Source organism: Phaethon aethereus (assembly GCF_964289735.1).
Source record: "Phaethon aethereus genome assembly, chromosome: 3".
Classification (NCBI taxonomy): Eukaryota; Metazoa; Chordata; class Aves; order Phaethontiformes; family Phaethontidae; genus Phaethon; species Phaethon aethereus.
In genome coordinates this window covers 128537639-128564166 of record NC_138576.1, presented here as the reverse complement: position 1 = coordinate 128564166, position 26528 = coordinate 128537639, and the positions used below count along the sequence as shown (strand labels likewise).

Below are 26528 nucleotides of genomic sequence, written 5' to 3'. Positions count from 1 at the left end.
CGTACTTTTACCGAAAAAACATTCCTTGAATGAAAAAAAACATTCTGGCAGAAGACCTTCCTACATTTCTTTTAGATGTACTTCCTGTACTCTTAATAGGAATATGGCATACTTTATTTAATCAAAAACTAACATACAGAAATGCTATTTTGATGAGAAAAAGATGATGCAAATGTATCATCTTTTGAGTTTTAGCAAAGATCAGTTTAGGTCATTAAATTTTGAGACACACAAATACTAAGCATGCACCCACTCTCTCTCTAGTCCTACACAAAGTAAACTGATCCCATACAAGACGGGAGAAACATAAAATGGATAAAACGCTATTTCCGTTCAACACCTCAACATTCACTGCAAGCCAGCAAAAGCCCACCCAGCCCTCATACCACTACTTCATTTTAAGCAGCGCTCCAGAGGATGCAAAATTCTGTGCATTTTATGCAACAGTGACAAAGTAAATCCATGATCTCTCCCAGGACGAAAATTTTCAGCTGACTGACAGCTTCTAAAATTTGAAGAGGAATGGCCAACCACTCATTAAGCAAAAATAAGATCGAACTTGGCAAGAAGCTCATCAAGATTCTGGGTTAAGGTGAATACTGTTCTTGAAAGAGTTAGGAAAGAGGTGACAGTTGTTCCAAGAGTGGATAAATAAAGCATGAACCAGCAACATTCCTTAAGAGCATTAAAGATTAACATGAAAAGAGTGCAACAAAACAAACAAAAAAGCTATCCCCATAGTTTCACACTCCACTGAAGTAAACTATTACTAAGGAGAACCTGAAGGACAGAGGAATTTTAAGACACACTGGTACCAGAGATCAACAGGTCTTTCCAGTTCACAGATTTTCAGCCAGAACTCAGCATTTGTTAGTGGAAGAGAGCAAAGGAGAAAGACTGGAAGGAATGCCCCCTCCTGTCTTCTGATCACAAACTTAGGATGGAAGCTAGAAAGAAAAAAGCAACAGCAGACAACTTTGTATGTAAGGAAACTTCCATCTAAGACACAGTTAAACTATAGACCAACTGTGGAAGACACCTTGTAAGATTCCTGTTTGATGACTACTAGTTAGAAAAGGACGGGACAATATAGCTGGGGAGAACAAGAGACTGCTGGTTACTCTTTTCATTACCACTTTGAACAAAATCTCTCAAACTTCTTAGCAGTGGCTTCTGTTCCAGTTTCGGTTAGACTTTCTGCACACCCAACACTGCAGAATTGCTCAAAAGTACCTGCAGGTATCACACCTGCAAATTTCTGTATGCTACTCTACCACTAAACCTAGCCATGGATTAATAGAGCACAACAGCAAACGACTTTATAGACATAAAACACACCAGATTGGATCAGCATAAAGTAGTTTGTACTCTTGCCCTTGCTCAGGTATTCAATGTTGACCACTTGGATAGGGTATTAAAACCTTTGTAATTGAGAGATAATGAAGCCACCTACACTGGAAGGTATCTCCTATTAATTACTGAAACAATAGCTTATTCAGTGAGATAAAGGAAGATTTCTCATCCTATTCAGTTTTATTTGCTTTCAGTTCCTCCTTATTACCTGACATATTATTAGCTTATTATTATCATGTCTTGCCACATGGATACATAGACAAACAACCAACCAACCAACAATAGTATTAAACCCTATCACTAGTCAAAATTTTGGTACTACATGATTATTTTCTTCTTTTGGAAAGGACATGACCATATTAATTTGTGTATCTGGGTTTTTTCCCCTGCATTTTCAGAGACAAACATGTTTCAGTTAAAACAGTTAACATAGAAACTGACACTGTTGACTGACATTATGAAAAAGCAGTAAAAGCACAGTTTTCAGTTTTTCAGGACAGATTCAGGCCTTAAGTGAAATTCTAGCCCTGCAGTGGGCACTCCATTACAAGAGTTTAAATCACGACAATGAAAAGAGCAACCGGCTACAGTTTCACAAATTATTTTAGTGAATTTCTAACTCTGGTGAGCCAAATATGCATTCTCTCTCTCATCAATCTCTCACTGCATTAGTACAACTAAAAATTTCTTCCTAAAAAACCCCAAACAAAGCAAAACACACTGCAATTCCACTTGTACTTATACCAGTTTTCCAAATTTATATATACACCAAAACTCCTGATAGGTTTCTCACTGCAAAAATTCACAGTAAACTCTTCCAATACAGAAACTTTGTTTCACACTTCACAGCTACAAGGTTGTTGCTGGGTGTATTTTCCAGAACCTATTACCTCACTGCTAAAGCACTTTCCATGATTTCATCGTTTTTAATAGTAAGGTACACTTACTCAGTAACATGCACTCCTACACCAATACTGATTTTGTCCATATTCAGACACAGCAGTTATTCAAACATAAAATTTACCTTTCATTTGACCCTTGAAATATATACACTGGTTAAATTAGTTAGCATATAGCCACTTTATCAGCCACTTCACACACGCTATCTTGTTCCCCAATTAGAAAGGTTTACATACAGTGCGACATTCTCATAAACAGTGGTGTAATGTTAACATTGGTTTTCCAATACAATTATTTATGCAGAAAATTACACCTGTGTGACAAGTGTTACAATCTAACAGAACATGCAGAAGATTACACATCGGCCAGAGCTGAACAAAACAAAAAGTCATTCTTACCACCTATGTAATACATTAAGCACAAATGTTTTAGGTGAAGACAAGCCTGGTCGATATGAACTGAATGTAAAAAAAAAAAAATAAAATATTAAAACAGTAGTTAAATTAACAGCTATAAATCAAATCAGCTTTTAAAAGCATCTCTTGACTTCCACCAAAAAGATACCCCTCAAAATTGATGTTAAGAAAAAAAAACACCGTATGAGAACAAATCGCACTGCATATTAAAATGGAGTGTCTGATATCTAATACAGCTAATAAAAGCTAAAATTTTCAGACAGACAATCACAACTGATGCCCTCCTCCCAGCTTAACCTTCTTTTCCCCCTTGCAAAAGTCTCCTCCCCACTACGCTAGTTTCTCACACAGTAAATGAAAACTGACTGATCAACATCCCCACGGAGCAAAGTATGCAGTGTCAGTAAGTGCTGGCATATGCATAAATTAAACCAACTAAAAAAGGTTCTGCTCTTTTGGATTTTCACTTACAAGTAATATCTACAATTAGCAAAACAATGCTATTTAGAAAAATTATTTTTCCAGCTACGTAGCCATGACAGAAGTTCAGCATGAAATGCTCTGTAACAGGTTACAAGGCTACATATATTTTCTGTTCATGCCACTTATCAGTAGTAGGATCTTCCAGTCAGTAGAAAGAATCAATGTTAGTACTTCAACATCCCTGGACAGAAAAAAAAAAAATTTAAAGCCAGTGAAGTACTTTCACCTGCGTTTCTTTACGCAAAGTTTCAATACAAACATAATGAGTTATCCATATAGTATCTTTTAAAGTCTGTAATTTATAAAGCAGGACCTTCTCTAATTGGAATTACTATGAAAATTGTCATTTTGGAAATGTGACAGATGGGGAGGGATTGGCAGCACAAAGAAAGCAAAGAAAAGATGTTTTTATTTAAAAAAAATCAGTAGAACATTTCTAGAATTCTTAACTGGGAAAAAAATTATTTGTCCATATCGTATTATCACTTTGAAAGATTATATATGTATTTCCTATAGAACGCACTTACTTTTCTTTGTACGCATACTGATTTACACCTAGATTACAGATATTGGGAATGCTTACGGTACATATATTTAAGAACAGTACCATTTTTTTTCCCCAAACGCTTACTGTGCTATGAAACTGAAAAGCAGACATTTAACATGAATGTTGTTAAAAATTTAATACTAAATCTGTTAAACTGTAAGTTATCATCCTAAAGATGAAGGCCCCTGTTCCAGCATATTTAGAAATGAACTCAAACGCATTCATGAAGAGAAACATCACAACAAACACAATTCACTGGCAGAAGGATATACATGATTTAGTAAGTCTTGCATGCAATTACTGAAATATACTTCTTGAAAATATAAGCAAAATATTTACTGTGTATCAGTTTCCAGGTATTAAAAGCAAGTTTTGAAGTATTTTCAAGCATTACAGGTACTTATAGTCTATCAAGTGTTTTAAAATGCAAGCTTACTTGGGAAACCAATTTAATCCAAGATGTTCTGTTTTGGAGTACAATATCCTTTCCAACATTTCATAAAGCGGTCTCCATGGTAACTCTAAATCACCCCTGGAAAGCAGTTCTTTTTTCCTAATAGAAAAAAATAACAAGGAACACTTCAGTATTAAGCATTTACATTGATACACTGCACATCAGAATACCTCAGATCACTGCTCTGAATGATGTTTATCTCCTGCATTTGGCACAAACTGCAGGAAGGTTAGGCAAGACTAAAGCTAGCCACTTGCAGCATTTCTGCATGAACAGAAACTGTCAAGTCTTCAGGAAAAGCCTGACTAAGTGACATAAACATTATCAAGTTGTGAGACAGTCTTCATCTTCTCCCTATGTGAGATTCAACCTTAACACTTGGCTCTCTGAGATGTTTTCTTTTCCTAACAGGAACAAAACCTGATGTTCTTTCACTTTCAATACCACTCCTAAAGCTTTGAAAGGGACAACATGTTTGCATAATGAGAACTCTTAACCAACATCATCTGTATAGGGGAGATTAAGTGAATTAACCTGTAATAGAACACACTAGTACATTGAAGCATGTAACAACATTAAGCAAGTGAAGTGATCAACTACTTGGAAACAAAAGCAGTAGTCAGCAGAAATCTGTACGTACTTTAACAGGTTTATCAACAGGCGTGCAAATCCCTGCATCATGCTGATCTCCAGTTTTGGAATTGTTACCAACTCATACAACAACTTGATAAAAAGCACATGATCTTCTCTGCTAAATTTTCTCCCATATAATCGGATGTATCTAGAAACAAAACACAACATGAGTCAGCAGTATTTTTTAACATTTCCATTTTATCCAAGACCTGAGCCAGACTCTGTCCAACTTGGTGTTTAATGAAACAGAAGTAAAACCTAGTTCACAAGTCCAACAAGTAAGACCCTGAAGCTGTATAGCAAAGGAAGATTGACAACTGAAAGTACCTAGAGAAAGAAAAAGGATGATCAAATAAAGTTTACAGTCTTCCAAGGTTCTACAAATAGTGTAACTTCATGCTTACACCAGATACCACAAAAACAAGGATCATATTCTTTCATGTCAGCTGAAAATGTACTAGACATTAAATTTAGTATTTCCATATCCCCACGTATTTATTTCTCTTAAAAAAAAAACCCAAACCAAATCACAACAACTGTCACAGGCAGTCTTATTATACTCTACCCTCTTCAGCTGGGGCACTTTAAGGAGGAGACAGGACACAACCCAGAAGCTATTAAAAAAAAAAGTATCAAGTAAAGTCTAAATCTGATAGCTTCCAATAAGGTTGAACAATTGATTTAGACACTGAGCTTCGCTGGTGGTGTCCCCCACTGCTATCCCTTATACTTACTATTTAAAGAAAGTGTAAATTCATCGGGACTAACTCTGGAAGAAGCGTTTGCTGTTTACAAATTGAGATTGAAAAAAGAAATACATTTGAAGTCTTAAAAATATATTCTGCACCAGCAAAATCCATACAAGGTCCTAGTGCAGCATTTTCTGTGTCACACAACTATGAATTACTACTCACTTGGGAAGCATGCTTTCCTTTTTATTACTGCTCCAACTATTCTTAAAGATACCTAAGAAACCTTACTAATATGCTGTTCAACAAAGTATACAAGATATGAGCTCCTAGAAACCAATTTTTTGAGAAGCTTGTTCATTGTTTTTGTTTAAGATTTGGTAAAGGCTGGGTTGATAAGTTGCTAAATATACACCAGCAGAACATCAAGGCCTGTTCTGATAATGTGAAGAACGCCAGATCTCACACTGCTTATTTGGTATGCAGGGCAGCACGTGTTGCAGAATCCTACACTAGAACCACCACGTGAAAAGATTAGGAAGGAAACATCTCTGAAGGACTCCTACTTCAAAGTAATAGAGGCTAGGTAATTTTAAAGGGGCAAACATTAGCAGTGACTGATCTAACAATGAGAAGGAACTATCTTGATTCCTGAATTCAGTTTCCAAAATTGACTCCTGCGACACTGAGGAGTTTGGTTTAATATTATATCTTCATGCTTCATGCTCCTCTATAAACTTCTATTCCTCACAGAACTTCCAGTGGAAGAACCAATTACTTGAGAACTAAAATTCAGATTCCTTAATAAAACACACTTACATGAGGCACACTTCACACAGCAACACAAGAGCACATAGGATTTGGACTCAACTACTTGAGTATTTTTTTCTTCCCCTCTACTTCCCCACATCCCCCATTCCTCAATTTAAAACAAAATTATAGCTGAACTTTCAGGATGACCCACACCTAGTAATCTTACCAAAATGAGTTAGTTTCCTTAAATATACATACACCAAGTCCCCTTGCTCTTTCCTCACAAGATTTTTTCTTTCAACCTTCTTCCTCCAGTTTCCCTTGAAGACACAATGAAACAGCTACAGGGCCCTGGCAAACTGATAATCACTGGGGAGGGTGTGTGTGTGTGTAAGAAACTAACCAACTCTACAGCACTTTCCCACTTCCCTTTTCCTACTGATTTCAAGGGCAGGGAGGTTACATTTGATGGGCAGTATTTTCACTAATGCTCATTTCAATGTGTTCTACTTATTTCAAATACAGCAGGAAACACACACAATACAGGACAACCCACTCTTCTACCACAGGAACCTAAATTCTCTTGACTGGCCCCTACCTACCTATAGAATGACACCATGAGCAGTTGAACACCTACACTTTCCACACACATAAAACGGACATGCGAAAGGAATCCTCAGGGAAAACTACAGGGGACAGTTGATTTTCTGAGAGCTAACAGAAGCATATAACTTAGTCATACTTATTTTAATCACAATATTTTACCTTCTAAAAGCATACATTCCTCGTACACTATATGGGAAGAACACAATGTAAAAGCCTGGAAGCTTTTTCAAGATAAATGGGGTAATAATCAGGACAACACAAAAATTTCATAAACAAACATCAGAGCTATTCCCAGACTCTCAAAGGAAAAGCACATGCCTTGAAAACAGCCTGCTAGACTTAAGAGGCAAATCAAAGGCATTTTATATGACCATGAGAGAGGTGACCAGCCACACAGTCCTATCACTCCCACTTAGTCATTCCCTTACTATTTAATAAAAGGGTAAGACAGTGTTTGATGCAATGACCAAACTTTACAGGAGTTTGCCTGCAAGAGTGTTTGTACTTTTATGACAGGAAAAAGGAAGGAAAACAGCAACACCGAAGGCTCACTCTGCTGTGGAAGAGGGTTCTGAACTAAAGTTTAACCTTTAATAACTTCCAATTCATTATTCTTCAGTCCCATGCACTTGCATGTACTTCTCCACTCTCACAATACTAGGCATAAAGTAACAAAGAACATGGTTTTCATTTCTTCATGTATGATTAAAAAACAAGAAACTGCAGAAGCCTGAAAAATAAGTTTTAACTACAAAGAAACACTACATTAGAAATCAAATTAATCTGTCAGCGTTGCTATATATGCCAAAAGAAAAAAAAATGTTTGGCTGGTTACCTTTCTTGACATTTGCTAACAGCAGTTCTATTATACAAAATGCTGTTAATTAAGAAACAGAAGGAGTAAAGTACACAGAAATGTACTGAACATCAAGATGTCACTATGCCCAAGAAGCAGAACTAGATGCCAAATTGCTCCCATATTTACAGTTCCTTCATGTCGGGGGGGAGGTAGATTTTAAAATTGTCAGTTATTTGTCTTAATTCAGCTGTGCATTAAGACAATGGCAGAAAATAATTAGTTATTATTAGGGGCTAATCACCTTTTCCTCAAGATTAAATAAGCAAATGTAGCAGAAGGCACCTGCAACACTTTCAGAATATCCCCTCACAAAGGATGAAATATCACCATTACTAAATAATATAGGCAGAATTTAATGAATCCTGAAGAATGCCTAGGGGCTAACCACACAGGTTTATCTTCACCATACAAACAGTGGCTCTTAGGCATTAAAAAAAAAATTGGGTTATTGGGGAAAAAAATTAATTCTAGAACTAAATTACTGCAAAACAAAACACAAGACTTCTTATATGAAAGCAGGTAACACTACATTGTGATGATTCTTGAAATCTTCTTTTCTCATTCCTCCTTTAAGAAAACAGTCAAAAGTTTTATGAGCTTTCAACCTCTACCAGACAACTGCAAAAAGGATAAGTAAATTGTCCTTCATTGTGCAGGTCGACTGAAGTCTGATTTGAAGTTCAGCTACCTGGAGAGAAACAACACAACAAAACCCTCCCCCAAAAAAAACATGATTAAGAAATTAAAATTCTGTTTGCAGCTCCATTTTTTCTGCACAGAGTACAGGGCCTCTGAACATGAAAAAAAAGAAGCCAATTCCCTATTCTAAAAGCATGAGGTATCCAGTCTCTCACTCCACAATTACAATAGACCTATTTTTAGGAAATGTACTATTGTATCAAGTGGACATCTTAAATTGCCCTAGAAAGTTGGCAGCTCTGCTACAGTTAAAAATTGCCTTCATTTACAAAGCTGAATAGGGCACTCTCCTGAATTCCTAGCTACCCCTTTTCATTTCTTAATACACAGGACAGGATTATGACTGATCTAAAATTCAGTTTTTAACAAACGATATGAAAAAACAATGAATCATGCTTCACAAGACTTTAAATCACATGTACATCTACACAGTATACACATACATCCCTTCGGCACCCAAAAGGAAACCTTATATTTTTCTAATGAAGTTGGAAGGGAAAGAGATATAAGAAAATATTGATATGCAACAGTGATAAAAATACTTGAGTAAAGTCCCACTGAGATGTTTTCATCCTCACTGTAACTTTGTGTCCTGTCATTCTAAATCCAAACAGTTGAGCTGCACTTTTTCCACAGCTTACAGCAAGACAGTTAAATATCATTTTGTAATAATCCTATACCTGACAAGCACATAAACATTGTCAGGAGCAGAAACTGTGTTCCCCCCACCTCCAAAAACTCTACCCTTGCCTACTGAAGAAGAAAGCACAGATGGACATTTGTGCGTTTTCCAGAACGCAGAGTCAACTACATGTACAGTAAATATTAAATGTTCATATACTAATCTGCTCATTTACAGCCTATGTTCTAAAAAAGTTTAAAAAAATTTATGCACAAAGTCTCTGTATAAAACACGAAAGAGGGAAAAATTGAAACAGCAGCTTATTTTTGACTTTGAGACCATAAAAGAGTATGACACAAGTCCATTTAAGCAAATTATTCTGATGCAACCTGCTTTTTCCCCCACGCACAGACTGCAGCAAGTTATACAACTGAGATTCAGTCTTCTGCTTTCACAACTGGATTATTGTTCTGTAAGATACAGATTTTACTAGCCAAAGCTGGAGGAATCTTGGGGTAATGATTACAGATTTAAATGCCAGTCTTTGAGGCAAGCAGTTTTACTTGCATAAGAAGTCCCACTAAGTCATAAATTACTCCAGTAACTGCACTATTCCTGTCTTCACAGGAGAGAAAGGTCTCTCACCACACTCCGCACATGCATCCCAACCAAAGAACCAGTTTGCTTCACTGAAAATCATGCATAAAAGAATTACGCAAATCAGACTATAGACATTATATCTGATAAACTTCACTTTTGCTCTTTCCCCGCCCCACTACTCGGTTTGTGACATCAGACAGTCGAAACAGCTGCTCTTAAGATAACTATGTACAAGTCATTTTCAGCTGCTAGGAGTAAAAGAAATACAAGATCTCAGGTTCAGCTGATACTCAAATTTTTAATTCAGAAAAAAGATTTGCGTTTCACTTTCATTCTTCATACTCTACAGGGTTTATGCAGGTTGTATAAAGTTGTGAGTATCTGAGGAGGTGTAACTATAGAAGTGTATACTCTGTATGCAATTCTTTTCTTTACTCATTTATATGTACGTACATATTACAACGTTTGTATTAATATTTGTATCTGTACAAGAAATAGGTTAAAGACATGTCAGCCACAGTTCTGAATTATAAATTATTTCACAGAATATTGTGAGAATACTGGCTTTTATAATTCAGACATTTGAAACAAAGCTAAGCAGAGATCATACCATTATGAAGATTCTGGGCATTTTTTTTCAATCAAACAAACATTCTATTTTAGCAGGGCAAAAAAGTAGTAAGTTGATTCAGAGTTGAATTACACACTATCAAAAGACAGAAAAGCTTTTATTTTATTGTCATTATCCTATAATTTGACTTTGGTATGACATCAGAAAACCATACGGTTTGGAAGTGTTTCATCTAGGCCTAAACTTCTATTAACATATCTCATCCCGTGGAAGTACTTTGTCAAGTTAAACTAAGCAGCAAAACATCTCTCACATTAAGTACACCAGCTTATTTTTAAACCAAGCCCACTGTTTCCTTCCCTGCCTACATCCAAACATATTCAGAGTCTTACTGCATATAATATGCCACAAAGAAATCTTGGGACTAACAGGCATCAGACAAGTTGCAAACACACAAAATAAATTCAAACTTCAAAGAGTAAGTGGAAAACCACAAATCAGAACCTCCTGACCTTTCTGTGATTCATAAAGTAGCATTGCAGCGGTTCTTGGTAGGCTAAATTCACTGCCCTGAAGCCTAAGCTAGTAATAGTAATTGCAATTTACAGAGTGAGTAATAGGGTGACTCTAATACAACCCATTTTCAAGGACTCACGTGCCACATTTAGCCTATTTAGCTAATGCCGATCTTTCTCATAGTAAGAACTGCTACAGTTTATTACAACTTGGTTAGTATATGAAGTTCTACCACAAGTACAAAGGCAAGAGGCAGCAGTGAAACCAGTATGAGCTAGCAGACGGCTGGGGGGGGGCAGGAAGGGAAACGGTATCGAACAGATCCCAAGCAGGTTCAAACTGTCACATAACGCAAGCACGTGAGTCATTTTGCAACCATCAGTGTAATTCTATCTAAGAATGCCTCTTGGCAAATATAAAGACTCTTACATTTCAATAGATACATATCAAACAGATTTGACTGCCAAATGTGTATTAAATTCTCAATTCATATTAAAAAAATTACTTAGCAGAAAATTGTGAGCGAAGATCATGAATTTTTACAAAACACCTGTATTTCATCATTCCTAGCACGTAGGGAACACCAGTTATGAAGGTACACAGAGCATTCAACAAAAACACAGGATAAACATCCACAGAAACGTGGTTTACTGATTGAAGCTACAGGAGTCATTGTCACGCAATGCCATTTTCACCGTCAGAGTGCCCAAAATAGCAGCCATTCAGAAAAGAGAGATAAGTATGCTTTGTAAAATTCACTACGAGAAACCTACGTTCTACTCGGTGCTTTCTATGAAACCACCGTGGTTTTATCTGTATTAAAAACACCTTGCCAGCAAGCACAACCACCGTGTTTTTTTCTGCATTAAAAACACCTTGCCAGCACGCACAGCTGAGCCAAGATCAGCATAAACTACACCGTGCCACAGTGCAGGCAAGATATCAAGGGCACCAAAGGTGTTTACACAGCATTAAGCCAGAATTTAATCCTGCTAGCACTGAACAAACAAATAGCCTGCCTTGAGAAAGACTTCATGTTCCTACAGCAGAAGTTACATGGAGATGGTATCTTGCACAACTTGCTTAAAAAGGCAAGACGTGAAACAGGTGGCCAAGTAGGCATTAAAAAAAACACCAAACAAACAACAAACGAACCCACAAGAGCTTTAGTTGGAAAATTCAGAAAGTTTCAGGGACGACAGGCGAGCTCTTGGAAACGAAGCCACCTTTGTCCCCATTTCCTACGCCGAAGTACTGGCGGGCCTTGTGTAAGACACGGGCCGACGCCTAGCTACCGACGGGGAGTGCTGGCCCGCCGAGTTCGGCGGAGCTGCCCAGGCCCCGCCGGTGGAGTTCGGCCCTCCTCACCGGCCCGCAGCCCCGCCTCGGCGGCGACGCCGGCCGACCCTCAACCCAGCCGGTGCCCGCTCGGCACCGACTAAGCGGCGCAGGGAGGAACCGTTACGAAGCGAGCCTGTCTTCCGCCGCGCTCCCAACAGCCCTGCGGGAGAAGCCCCGGCTTCGCACCCTCCTAGCCCACAGGCCCCGCTCTGAGGCGACTTAACCCCAGGCGCGACACCGCCGCCCCGGCGGGGACGGAGCCCCAGCAGTCCCGGTGAAGGAGGAGGAACCGTTTCAGGCACTTACGTCGAGAGTTTCCTGGTCCAGAAGAGCCCCCCGGGCCACAGCTCTTGCAGCTGCACGGCCCGGGCCAAGTTATCTTTGATCTGCGTGAGGAAGCGGGCGGCCTCGGCCTCCAGGCGCTCCCCGTAGGGCAGCAGCTTGTTGTAGACGATCTCCTTCTGCGGCGGCGGCGCCATGGCCGGCGCTGCGCTGCTGCGCGCCGCCCTCCCCCCCCTCCCCGCCCCAGCTGCGCGCCCGGCCCGGCCCAGCCCCCGGCGGTCACCCAGCGGCGCGCCGTGACGGCACACCGGGGAACGGCCGGGGAGCGAACGCCCGCCCGCCCGCCGCGCCCCGCCCACTTCCGGCGGAAGGCGGGGGCTGAGGGCCACCCCCCGCGCCCCCCCCCCCCCCCCCCCCCCCGTTAACGGCCGCGTCTCCTCGCTCTACGGCAGCAGGAGCCGTTTTCCCAAGGAGAAGCGCCGCGGGGCCGAGCTGAGAGGAAGCGTGAGGGGGCCGGTGCCGGGGCAAGGCCCCGGCAGAGTCGGGGAGCCGAAGGGGAAAGGGCGGCGCCTCGGCGAGGAAGACGGTGTGGCGGAAAGGTCGCCGCTCCCACCCGACTTCACAGTGCGCTTTCTTGCGGCTTTGCCGCTTCGTAAAAAGCCCTTTTCGTCAAGCTGCCGCCATCCCAACCCGTCACTCGGAATGAAAACCCCTTCACCTTCCAGCTCTTCTCAAGAGCAGAACTTCGAAAGGGAACCGAACGCTGGTCTTCACCCACGGAACCTTCTGTAATACCAAATGGGGATGGGCTTCCTGATGGCGCTAATTAGTCACGGTAATTAGTCACGGAGCTGGGCAGCAGATTGTGTGGCTGCCTAAGAGGCTTATTGGAAATAATAACGCTAGTCAGTAAAGTGGAGCTCAGTGGTGCCTGGCCCCGATGCTGGCCCGTGGGTGTAGGATAAAGCTTGTGATGGATATGTGATAACGGCGCTAGCAGGACTGATAGCTGTTATCTCCAGCTGTCTCCTAAATATAATTGTTAATTGAATTTTCCCTCAAGAATTACATCGTGACCACACAACAGCTGCAAACTGATTAGATTTAAAGCTACTGACAAGAGCAAATCCTGTTTTCTGATCTTTATGCTCAAAGTAGCTCTGCTTAAAATTAAAAAAGGCTAACTAACTGCTGAAACACACTACAAATAGAAGTGCCACAGAAAACCTAAGTATGATAAGCAAAGGCCATAACGCTCAGATATTCTCATGGCGTTTTCCTGAAAAGTGCATTTATACCATCTTGTTTCAGGCCTTTTGCATCAGGTATTATTTTTATTTCCAGTCCACTGCAACAGGAAGCGATCCGGTGTGTTATACTGATGTACACCTGTATAAGCAGAGTCACACTAGTGTGGTTTGCAGTCACCCCAAAAAATAACCAGTGCCAAGTGCTATAGGTTTCTTCTGACAAAGCGTACTAATAAGTCAGCATTATATAAATAAGGTTTTCCTGGGTGCCCAAAGGAGGCTTGATACTACTTCATTGCTCTCCCCTTTAAGTATTTTTCTTGTAATACCTTGGGAAAGTGAAAGTCTATAACCACTTTAAGCACACCACATAACTCCTTTCCCCAGAGGTTCAGTTGAAGTAATTGTTCTGGGTTATGGGATGAGACCAGGATAAAATACTTTGCTAATTTCCCTTGATTAAAGTGCTACAGAGGGTCAAGCCTTTTCAAGCAGGTATCAAAGAAATAAAGTTTGTTCTGCCTTTTCTCACTTTCCTAGACCTACACTTTTTATAAGGGAAGTGCAACAATTTTCTTCAGTGTTCAATACTTTTGAAACACCCTTCCATTCCTAGAAGTTTTTGCATCACATAATCTTGTAGATTATGCATATCAACTTTTACATTATTACAAAATAGTTGGACTTTGCTATAATTTTTGTTGTGGTTTGGAGGATGTTTGCTGACACCTTTCACAGTGGCTTTACAGTTACCTTCTATTGCCTCATAGCTACCTGATGCAAGACAATTTATAAGTTATTTTCTGTCTTTTCTGGACTGAATTAAAAATGAAACTTGATTACAGTCAAATTTCTATGGTGATAAAGTACATCTTGTTTTAGTGCTTTGTTGGTGAAAAGAGGAATAAGCAAAAGGTGTAGCTAAACACTACAAAATGAATAGTTTTATCATCAATTCAGGCAAGGATAAATTGGATAACTGGACCAGAAGCTGAAATTAAAAAAAATTCCATGTTTAAGGATAAATGAAAAGAGATGTGCCTTGAAACTGAAAAATCTAAAGTTACTTATTTTCTGTCACTTAGGAGCAATTCTTCTTTCCTACTTAACTGCAATGGTGGTTTGTCCAAACAGCCATTTCCAATGTGGGAAAGTGTTTATTAAATTTGAAGCATGCAGAGTTTGTTTTGGACTTGGAGGGAAAAAAAATTATAGCCCAATTTCCTGAAATTAAAGTTGGCAGATACGTAAGGAACTTCAAAGCTGCATTCTGTTGCTTCATAGCTACATTATCACAAAAAATACTCCTGCAGTTTCTGCCCTTTCTAATGCAAGTTAAAACTGAAGCTTGAATTTTCACACATTTCTAAGTATTTTGCAACATGAATAAGCACCCCCAACCTCAGGGAACCTATTTTATCTGAACCAGCAAGCCTCCTCATCTGTGACCCTTGCACCTCAGACACACAAGTGCCTTCCACTACAATGAAACACCTACCTTCTGGGGAAAAATGTGCAAAGTATGCCAGCAGCTCTTCAGACAGTCATTGTACTAACTAATTTGACCACCGCCTTCTCAGAAATATGATTCCCGGTTTCAGAATCTGAAACAAGATGAAAGGACATTCTGAGTCCATTTGCAATTACAATACGTAAGCACACATATAGTACCAGCATTTTGAAAGTACTTTCTGCATATTGACTAATTTACTAATTATATTTACTAATTATTAGAAAACTAATCTTTTCCTCCCTATATGCTGGCATTCTGCTATTCAAAAGGAAAAAAATTATACATTTTGCCAAGTGAGTCAAAAATAAATTTATTCTTCAAGTTTGCAATATGTTTTGGCTGCAGCAGTGTGTAAAAGCACATTTGGTTCCCGAGTCATATGATGGACTAGCTTTCATAACAAGGAACCAGTCTGTGCTACTTGCATCAACAGCTTTTTCCTCTCTTATTAGGTAGGAGGAATATGAATTGAGAGCAACCCAAATATGGTTGCCACCTGTTGTTTTTGGCATTAAATCTTGAGAATTGATGAATCCAAGTGTTATAGTTGTGAAAAAAATACAATCTTTCCATTCATGAGAAATTCCGACTGTTAACAGTGGCTTAAGTCACGTTGTGCTTTGTTCACACATTGCCTTGTTGGATGGCTTGCTGCCTTAGGTCAACTAACACCAGCACTACCATCACTGTTCAGGAAACCTGTCAGTCAACCTTAACCATGGCTTCTAATATTTCAGCTCTCAAGCAACTACTTTTCCTATATAGACACTTTGCTTGGTGACCCAGCTGTCCTTTCCAACCGAAGTTGAAGAATTTTTGAGTAACAGACTTCTACATATTTTACAGTTTGAAAAAATACACCCAATCCAACAGTAGCTTCATATTACCTGTATGATACCTGTCTTGGTCTGTGACCCCCTCCCCCCGTATCTCAAAAAGCCCCATTACAAAAATAAAGAGGAATAGCTTGCTTTTTGATGTTGTCAGTGATGAGAATCCTCAGACTTCCCCTCTGTGTTTCTAACTTGGTCAGTCATCCAAAGGAGGCACTGGAGATGCTGAAGAGAGTCAAGAAACTGCTGCCATCCCGCTCACCAACTTTCAGACAAGATGGCAGTAACTTTATCTAAGGAGAAGCATCTGTGATTACTAGCTGCAAGTCTTTAGACTAACAAGGGCATCTTCATTGCAAGGAGCTGCTCCATCCCTTCAGGATGGGGGCATGAGAAGAATCTGTAATTACAGCCTGCTCTGAAAGAGTTTACTCCCCTGCCCCTGGGAAATTGAGTTGCTCTAAAGATCTTGGGTAGCAGCAGTTCTTCGTCTGGTATAAACAGTGAAGAGCAGTAACTACAGCTGCTCGTCTCCCCTCCTGCCCCTAGGAACTCAACTGTGGTTATTACTTTCTTGAGAAACAATTAGCAAGATGGCAGTAGGATTAGTCAGTCTAACCAATCTTCTGAAGTGTGTGAATGCAATTTAAATCACTAGTTTTAAGTCAAAGAAACAGAAACACTGATTTTAAAAACAGTGTATCTATGCTGGTTTGTAGCTAGACAATCTCATCTAGACACGTGACCTCCTTTCCTTTACCTTATTTAAAAAAAACCAAACACGAGAAACACTGCTCTACCTAAACAGAGAAAATTTTCATGAGCCAAGAGACTACAATTTAAAAACATACCTGTTGTATAAGCTTCTACTTTACAGAGAATTTCTCTATGTGGAGGATGGGGGCAAGAGGAATTACAGCATCTGAATGAGGTGCCAAGGAACTTAAGCTTCCTGTACAGTATGGGACAAAAATACATTCTTCTAAAGCATGATTCAGAGTAACTCATTTTAGGTCCCTAAAGTAAGGCTGTCTAAATACTCTTTACATGTTTCAAGTTGGATGGGGAGGTGGGTTCAGCATCACCTAAAGCACTGAACACTGATACTGTTCTGTTTCTATAAGGCCTGTTTAGATACACATGTTGTAATGTAAGTGTCACTTTTCTCTGTCTAGGCTATACTGAACATAAATAGAAGGCACTTGTGAAGGGGCTAAAGTGTTAATATGGGCACCTGTATAACTTGTGAAACTTTATTACACAGATAAGGCTGACTGAATGCACACAACACTGCTATCCTTCACTTTACATTCTTGGTGGTTTTGTTTATGAGAGTTTGGGTGGTTAAATCCATTCTCAGTTATATCAATTCACAAAATATTATTTGGCCTCCTCTCTTTCCCAGCTAAAGTTAGTGGGTTGCTGTTCTTACAGGGATGGACAGTCACTGTTTGTGCAAAAGCAGGGCCAAAATCCTCCTTGGTGAAATAAATTAATTTACAGCAAAATTGGTTTTCCCTCTCCACTCCCTGGATCTGTTCTCTTTAGGTGTCCTATTGCCTAAGATTTGGAAAGCAAAATTGCCCCAAATCCACACAAGAGAATCTGGCTTTGACAGTCTGTTTCCTGTACCTATTGGAAAATTCTACAGATACCCCTAGAAACTATTGTGCCTGCAGGGAAAAAAGTAATAGACTTGAGCCTCATTATAGGAGCTTACTGCTGATTTCTTTAGAAATTATCCATAGCTGTTTGAAATAAATAATAATTCCTTGGACATGAAATAAATGCAGCTAGAAAGAAGGGAAAGAAGCATTACTTATTTTTTTTAATTATTGTTCCTCTTGAGGCACTGAGATGGATTTTTCCGTCTCACTGACTTGCCAAACAGAAACCAGCTGCAGAGGAGCATGTCATGACAGCAAACTCACAAAGGTCAATTCTGGGGAGTCTGCTGTTCTAGGAAATCAAGAAAATGCAGTCCCTTGGCAGCCTGCAGTCACTTGCATAGTGACTACAGACTTTGCAGTTTCATAAAGCTTCTCTGTGTTTGCCAAAGCAGAATTGGGGCAGACTTTAACCCACGTGCTTGAGTAGCTGATGGTTATTTTTTTCAGTAGTAAATGCATCTGTTGCATCTTCACCTGCAGTTCTCAATTCTCTGGTTTGTCTGTTAATTTCTCTCATTTCCTTCCAATTCATAGGTTATCAAAACGACAACAATATATAACTTTTCTGGGCAGGATTTATCTCTCAAAATAGGAACAAATTGTGAAATACCAACTTGTTTGATAGTATCCTACTTCACAAATAGTCCCATTGACCTCAGTGGGGTATCACACACAGCAGCGTGCTTCTTTGCATTAGAAGATCATAGATATTTTGTTTTAGAAAAGCCTTCAAAGCCCATTTGGATATCACTGATGGGTGAAACCTACGAGCAGGTACTCTTCATCCTAAACTATCTGCAGTCTCTCCTCTTTTAAATTAGGCATTAGCCAAAAATGTACAGTCTTCCATGTTGTTCCACTTAAGAGAAAAAATTGGCAATGTCTATTTTAAAAAAAGAAAAAAACGATAAGGTCTGTTTTCCTAGCCCAGGATAAATAAAAAAAAAATTTAAAAAATCTTTGTTCAGGTTTTCAGCCTTGTTTCAGGCAGCATTCAGCACAAATAATTGTTGTGTTTATCATGGCCATAGCTCAAGTAGTTGTTCAGGCTTTAACTCTTTGGGTGGATTGTGTGTTTACTGTTTCAACATGTGGATCAGAAATATTTAAATATTTATGAATTCTGGAAGAAAGGCCAGCTCACTTAAATATTCCCTTAAGCAACCAATCCTTTCTCTCCTACGAAAGCATTATGTATACTTTGCTTCTGACTGCATGGTTTTATGCACTGAATCTGCATGGTAGACTTTTTGGCACATTTCTAAAGCAGCAGCTTCGCTCACAGGGTATTACGAAGACATCCGGCAGATTAACAAACCCTTGAGAGGATCACGTGAAAGAAGCTCAGAGCTATCTAGCATGCATTTGGTCTAACGTGGCAAGTTGTTTATGCTTATATCCTAGTAACATGGGGATAATAAGTATAATTGTGTCAGGGGCATGATTATAGCTCCCACGGACTAAAACTAGGATTCAAGGAGCTGCAAATTGATGGGGTTTATTATTGTGTCAGGTGTCCTCTCAGGAAGAGTTCAAGGTGAAACAATGACTATGAATTAACACTTCATAACAACCTTGGAAATTTAACTGTCAAAAAGGCCATTTAGGATAGAAGGAATATTCTAATTAAGGAACACAATAGGACTACAAATTCAGAGAAACCCCAAGGAGAAAGAAAAGTCGCTTTAGCCACACTTGTATATAGTAACTTAAAGGCTAAGCCCACTGGAAAACTGAGCCATATTTAGTATAAAGCCAGAAGCTGCCCTTCTGCTGGGCAAAGTACCAAGAACTGGGTGAAAGAACTAAGGAAGCTTAAAAGACTCAAGTGAGAAAGTGTCTTGAACAACGAGATCAGAAAAGAGAGCATATAATCTCAAGAGAGCTCTGCAGGACAACACCGTAGGCGTTAACTGTTATTTCCTCAGACAGATAGCAATATCACTGTCTACAACCCCCTTGTGTTTTCTTTTTCAGTAACATCGCAACAGATGAACACAGAATCTGATTCATGCTTTCTCAGCTTCGCCAAGTGTATGCTCAAATCCTATAACCGTGCTATGAATTAATCTGTCTGATGAGACACGGTTGGAAAAATGGTTGTCCTTGGAGATCCAAGCCCTTTTTGCCTGTGAAAGATGGAGTAAGGAACTGGTCATCAGCAACTGGAATGGCATCAGCAGGCCGCCTGTGAGGCTCTGAAATTAGAAGAAACTAGGTCAGAGTCACTCTGGTTATTCCTAGCAAATGAACACCTCTGAAAAGCAGGGCATTTTGAAATGGGAAGTTGGGAAATTTGGGGTGGTGTCGGGGGTACCAGAGGTATTACCAAGTAGCGATCATATTCAGATTCCAACAGAGCATACAGCGGCTTGATGAGCTTTAGCTGCCGAGACCACCACCTCTGCATCACATCAGCTGCAGCGCTGACACTACAGGCTACGTGAATGGCAATACCAGCCAAGACCATCAGCACTGTGTACCTAATGCCATCATGCCTCTGCACAAAACATGGGATAGCATCCCCCAGCTCTCCAGGGGCTTTCAGGGAGTAGTTGGTACCATCAGGGTTTCTTTGTTCAGTACCTCCTTCCGATTCCCTCATTTTGATTTTTTTTTTTTTTTAAACTCACATATTTACCTCGCTTGTCATTAGATTCCCGGGCTCTGTGCCTTTTTCTCTCTCCAGCCCACGCAAACATTTATTTTTTCCAGGAAAGCTTTTAGTTTCTTTGAGACTGACCTCACTCTTTGCTCAGTCAGTCTTTGCTGCAGAAGCATGCAAGAACAGTTTCCTGTGACGAGACTAAAACTAAGAACTAAAGACTAAGAACTGGGAGTGCATACAATTTTACTTCCCCTCTGTATTGTCTCCATTTTCTTCAGTTCACAGACAGACATCCTAAGTCACAGGCTACTTCGTTGTGTTTAATAGTGTTAAATTGTTTTTTCATCCCCTCATTCATCTGCTTTTTAAGCTCATTATGTTTTGGCATCGTTCTGCAGCTGCAATTTCTGATTCATGCACAGTATGAAAAGTTGTTCCCTTTCGTTTGTTATTAACTTATTACCTGGTAATTTTGTTTGATGCCCACAAGTTCTCATGTGAGAAATAATGAGGCCTATTCACCATATTAAAAATCCAGAAACACTCTATCACCCAAATCGCCCTTTTACACAGAATCACTGGTTTCCCAAAAGCACCCAAGCTGATTCGAAACATGAATTCTTGCTACAAAAATCATGCTGATTCCTCCCATTTTATCACAACTACTGTTTTCACTAGGTAGGATGGGCAAGATGGCATCAAGGTAGTATAAGAATGGATGGAAGTTTGGGTGCTACAGCAGCAACCTTTTAATCTAAGCATAAACCCTGTGTAGCTAGGACAAAAGAAAGGGCACACAGGCCCTGATGTAGGGGTCTGTTTCATTACCTTTGGCATGCACTAGGTCTTGCCTCCTGCATCTAGATAATGGGATATGTGTTTCTAGAGCTTCATCCCACCTTTCGAAGTCAAGAGAGTGTCTTTTCATCCAGAGGCTGACTTTCACCAAATTTGTCACAAGTTAATGCCTTTGAAACACACTCCCCTCATTTGATTGGAGTTGGCCAGCAGATTCAAACTTGGAGAAAGATATGGGAGGCTGACAGGCAGATGGACACGCATAAACGTTGCTTCTTCAGGGAACAACTGTTATTCTTATCAGCTTATTCATACCAGTACGAGGTCCTGTGTCAGGGAACTACGAAGCGAGAGTAGAAGGACCATCTCAAACCATCTGAGAGTTTTCATGTGTTACAGTATAGACAGTATCTTTCACACTTTCTTCTTATCTTAGCAAGATGAGCATATCAACATGTTTTCATTGTTATTACTATAAATTTACCATTTATTTTTCTAGCAGAAATAATAAGTCCATGTACCAATTCAAGGAGGCAATATTATGGGAACTTAAAGTAAATGTTTGGAACAGACTATTCAGTTTCCTAGAGAATGTCTGCATTAAAACTACAATATTTATTGCTAAGTCTAAAAAGCCATTGCCATCCCCTCACTCCATGAACACCAGTTGCTTGGCCATCACTGGTTCTCAATACCCTTAAAATGAGCAACCTGCTATTATTACGCCTATTTAAACACAAATTGTAACTTAAGCTTTTGAAGTCATCCAGTTCCAAGAACTGAAGCAGTAATCAATTCAGCGAGACTTGACTAAAATACCTGAAGGCACAGGCTGCACTAATACATTTCAAGATTCCAAAATACTAATTAGGGTTTCTCTTTGTTGCTTTTAATAAGAAATAGTGGGCTAATGCAGTTAATGAGACTGAATCAAATAGTTTCACAGAACTGCAAGATTTAATAGCTGTCAACCCACCTCCATTATAAACTATTCCTTTACCAACCCACACTCTTTTGTGCTTTCTTAGATCTTTTATAGAGCCCTAAATCCTCCACAAAATCTGACATCGTTGTTCTAGTGGCTGTGGGAAGGGTGATGTTTAAATTTCCCACATTTCAATGGGCATAAAGAACTAACTTTCTCAAATGACCACACCTCCTCTTCAGCATGTTGCATAAGAAGAGAAAATATAATCATCAGCAGCATCTCAGTCATTGTTTTCCTCAAATTTTAATGTGTTTCCTGTGAAAGGATATTTTGTAAATGAAACATCAGACAAATCTCCTTCCACTTTCCTATCAAACCACGTGACTAAGACTTCTATGTGCTCCTTCTAAAAGTAAGGGCATGGCCTGGGATCCCCTTCTTCACCAAGCCCCAACCCTTTCCCACTCTTTTCCTTTGGAGCTCACTGATGTCTCCAGTAAAACCTCAGGAAGCATGACATTTCAAATTGTTAAATAATAATCCAGGTAAAACAGAGATCACAAAGACAATAGCAAAAAAGCAGCTTGCTAAATTGAAGAAATTAATATCCTGTTTGCATGCAGAATAAACTTTTTCCTGAATAACATTGCTTTTACATGTTTGCTAGTTTAGGAACTAATCTAATTTACATAGAACTCCGAGATCTTGGATTCGCAAAATTAAAATACTATGGTTAAATTGTTCCTTTGTTCACAAACTGCTTATAAAGCCAAGCTATACTTATCTTCTGAAATTAAATAATGAATTATAATGAAATTATACCCAGTGAATTTAAATCCTTGCAGGCATTATAGTAGGTGGGTTTGTGCTTAGATTTAATCATCAAGCCAAGGCTTACTCGATCCACCTTGCCAGCATAGGACTGACAGACTTAACTCCAAATTGCACCCCCTGATTCTTATGCTTTAGAACACAGTAGTGTAACTTTATCACTCACACTTTTGAGAAAGATTTTTTTTTTGCTATAGGATACATGAGTTCATATTCTCATGTTTTATTTGCCAACACTTCACAACTTAAGAGAACTTCAGAATGATGATGCAAGTCTCCATGGCTGATATCATCACATTAAGCATTTCTTTTTACCTAGTGGTTTAGTTCCTTATTACGTTTCCAGATTAAAATTTTTACTACTACTAACTAGAACTGATTTACCTGAAGATCCTTTTTTTTTTATATATCAGTAAAAATAGTTTTTAAAGCTTTAGACTGAAAAATCTGAACTTTATTTTCACGTGGTTTTGTTGGTGGAGGTTTAGTGGTTTACTGCCTCAGGTCTTTATGTTTTAAGCAAACTAAGGACTTTGATATAGCAATGATAAAAAAATGTAGAAAAGTAGTTAGAAGTCTAGTCTCATCAAATATTCCTATCTATATATAATGTCAAACAAAATGATTGAGCTGTGAATAGGGTCACAAGCAAAAGAACTTTGAGGATTACTGCTTTAACTTAAAAAAATAAAAGCCTGTTTTACAGAAAAATACAGTCAATGGGTCTTCATGCCCTAGACAGAATCAGGATGTAGTGAATTAAGGATTTAATAAAACAAGAAGTCTTCCATGCAATTTGCTGTACAGGAACATGGTTGTTCTACATAGTAGGCTCTCAGAATAGCTGCTTGAAAAAGCACAAAGTCCCACAAAATCTGCACAATATAGTCTAGCCACAGTGCAATAATGTCTTCACAATTTTGTATCTGTCACCATAAAACTTGGGTTACTTCATGTAAGCAGTCCATGATTTTAGAGCACAAGGGGGACAAATTTAGGTCCATCCGCACAAAGTTTGGCAGCAGCCCTGTAATCTGATCTGTGTAGGCATGACCCTTCCTCTGCACAGGTGTGTGGGTCCTCCCACGCAGATCAGATTGCTGGATTTGGATCTTGCATTACACATGGATCAGGAGACAAGTGTTGTAACCAGGTCATTTGCCTGTGCTATGGATATACTATAGATTCATCTGTAACTTATTTCATCAGTCAACCACCAAGAACATATTTCAGCTATTGTTATTTTCATCCATGCATTACTACTTCAACACTGTTTCATTTTTATTTTTCCAGAAGAGTAAGCAAATCCTCTTTCAAAACTGAAAGCAGTACTTCTTTCAAATATTCTGTTGACGTTTTTCACCAGGTTACATAGTAATTATTGCAATATAAGTATCCAGGTAGATCACCGTCAAAGATTTTATAAAAATCTATATGCTTGAATTTCAAGTTTTGCAGTTCTATAGTACAAAGTAGTCTTTTTGTTTATGATGCAGCTAAAGAAAACAGTCCCCTCCTATGTTGTTCTACTGTAACAGAAGACTTCATTTTTGCCAAACACTACCTTGTTTTTTGGATGGTTAACTTATATCCAGACTCTCTAACAGATGCCCTTCTTCTATGCTTCTCTACGGGGCGCTTAGACTCTTTATGGTATGAATATACCATATGAAAGGTACGTAAAGCCTAAATCTTGACTGCAGTTGACACTTTGCCATCCATTCCACTTGATTTCTGATTTTCTTTAAATAAGCTGACTCATGGCTATAGGTAACAGTATTAGCAAAACTCTTACAGGCAATGAACACTTCATTGTCTTGTGCTAAAGTGTATGGAAAAAAGTTGTTTTGTGTTTATTTCTGCACAGCTGCAACATTAGTACTCAGTAGTTCTGCAACAAGCTATTGTTTTATATCTCATAAAGAAGAAACAAGATTAAGGCTCTCCAAGAATCCCACTGTGTGCCTGTCTTGGCCTTCAAGCTTCTAAATCTAATCTTTAATGCTTAAGAGAAAACAACAGCTACTGATAGCTAGTGATCTGTACAGAGAGAAAAAAAATGGGATGAAATGAGGCCATCTCTTACTTCACAGCTAGTCAAGATTAAGCCTTCCAAAAGTTTTTGGTATATTTAAATGTGATTTAAGTAAGGACTGCAAAATGAAGACCCTGAAGAAGTTTGTACAACTTGAAGTAAAAACTCTAAAGCTGAACATCCTACTCATTTTTATTTAGAAGTGAAGTAGTGACAATAACTGCAATTTAGAAGAGGACGATATGATAAAGGAACAAGAAAAAGAGAAAGGCCACTGGAAAAGGGAGAAAGTTTATAATTTCACTTGAAGAAATAAACACAAAGAAAGGGCAGAATATTATTTTAAATGTGATAAAAGAGGCTGATATATGTTGCATTTGACAAAAAACAAAGCTAGAAAAGACAAACTAACCTTCCTCCTGGGTAATTCAGTACTCACTAGATAACAGTAATAACCAGGCAACAGGAGCAGTAGCTTCTTTTATCTAGAGCCTTTGGTATTCTTTGGGAAACCACTCATCAAAATCAGCTGGGGACAATTTGCAAATGACTCAGGTTTAGAGTTTTGTTTGGATAAACACAGTGGTGAAACAATTGCCCAAATATTAAAAATTCTAAAGAAAACGTATAGCTGAAGATATCAGCTAGCAAGCTGATGGCTGAGAGAAAGGGGTGAACTCCAAAGAAAAGTCATGAATGTTAATAGTTTATAGATTGTGCAAGACACTCTACAAGAAGATAGCAGGAGAGCAGAAATGTAATCAAGGACACGCCTGAGGAGGAGCCATGTTAAGTTAAAATGGTGCAGGAAAATAGCAGCATAGTTACAAGTTGAAGGATGAATTAAGACAGTAAGGCGGCAGGTTATGTGCTTGATGGGACACCTGCATGAATGCCAAAGACAGTAATTTTAGGAGTGGAAAACATCAAGTAGATACAGTGGTGTGAGGTGACAGCCACATAGAGAGAGACCAATAGTGGGTATTGAAACAAAAAAGGGTTTTAATGGTTTTCCAATTGTTCTGTGCCAGAGATGAGCAAACAGCATAATGAAGCTACAACTTTCAGAATAACTTTAACAACCAAAACAAAAGCTTAATAAAAGATTCTTTTATCAAAAAATTTTACTGATTGCGGTCAGTGTCAAGGGCACCAATAGGTCTTATTGTCCCAACCAGTATCACCTGGGACCTAATCACACCCCTCTGCTCCTTGGTCCAGGAGCTCCATTTAAGCTCAGGGCTGAGCATATCTACTTCTTTTAAGTCACAGACAGGCTTCAGTCCTGTCTTTAGCCTTGCCTCTTGGATATACCTTGTCCCTATGTTGTAGCTGTATGTTCAATCTCCTGCTGCTTCTAGATGGACCCTGCTCAGGTACTGTAGGACTGGGTCATCCTCAACTCCTTGTATTACCATGCTTGTGCTGTTCCCTGATGTTTGGCTGCAGTGGCACCATTGCAGGTTTTTGGTGTTTTCCAGTAATGCTATTCTTTGCTATACACTTTTTCTACACTATGGTTAAAAACAGGGAAAATTTTACTGGAATTTTAATTGGAAGTAAATATTTGTAAAGCCTTAATGCTCAGAGAAGAAGCAGGTGACCTAATGATAAAACTAGACTTTTCTGCAATTGAGTTTTTGCCAATTGCAAAAAGCTCACCAAGTAAAGCACCTTTCAGAATAAAAAAGCCCTTCTGTACAAGCTTAAGTTGCAGTAATAGTTGTTCCTAGATGAT

The 26528-nt window shown here is 39.1% G+C and overlaps 1 protein-coding gene across 1 annotated transcript in view; it reads right to left on the bottom strand.

The window, feature by feature from the left end:
• PSME4 (proteasome activator subunit 4) overlaps window positions 1-4849 on the bottom strand; it is a gene marked incomplete at its 3' end in the record, with an annotated part of 59777 nt that extends 54928 nt beyond the window's left edge. Inside the window, exons 1-2 of the mRNA XM_081998312.1 lie at window positions 4794-4849; window positions 4136-4252 (exon numbers count right to left, since the gene is read on the bottom strand). Coding sequence (XP_081854438.1) covers window positions 4136-4252; window positions 4794-4834 — 158 coding nt within the window. The 5' untranslated portion in view covers window positions 4835-4849. The remainder of the gene's footprint in view (window positions 1-4135; window positions 4253-4793) is intronic.
• Between the last annotated feature and the right edge of the window lie 21679 nt (window positions 4850-26528).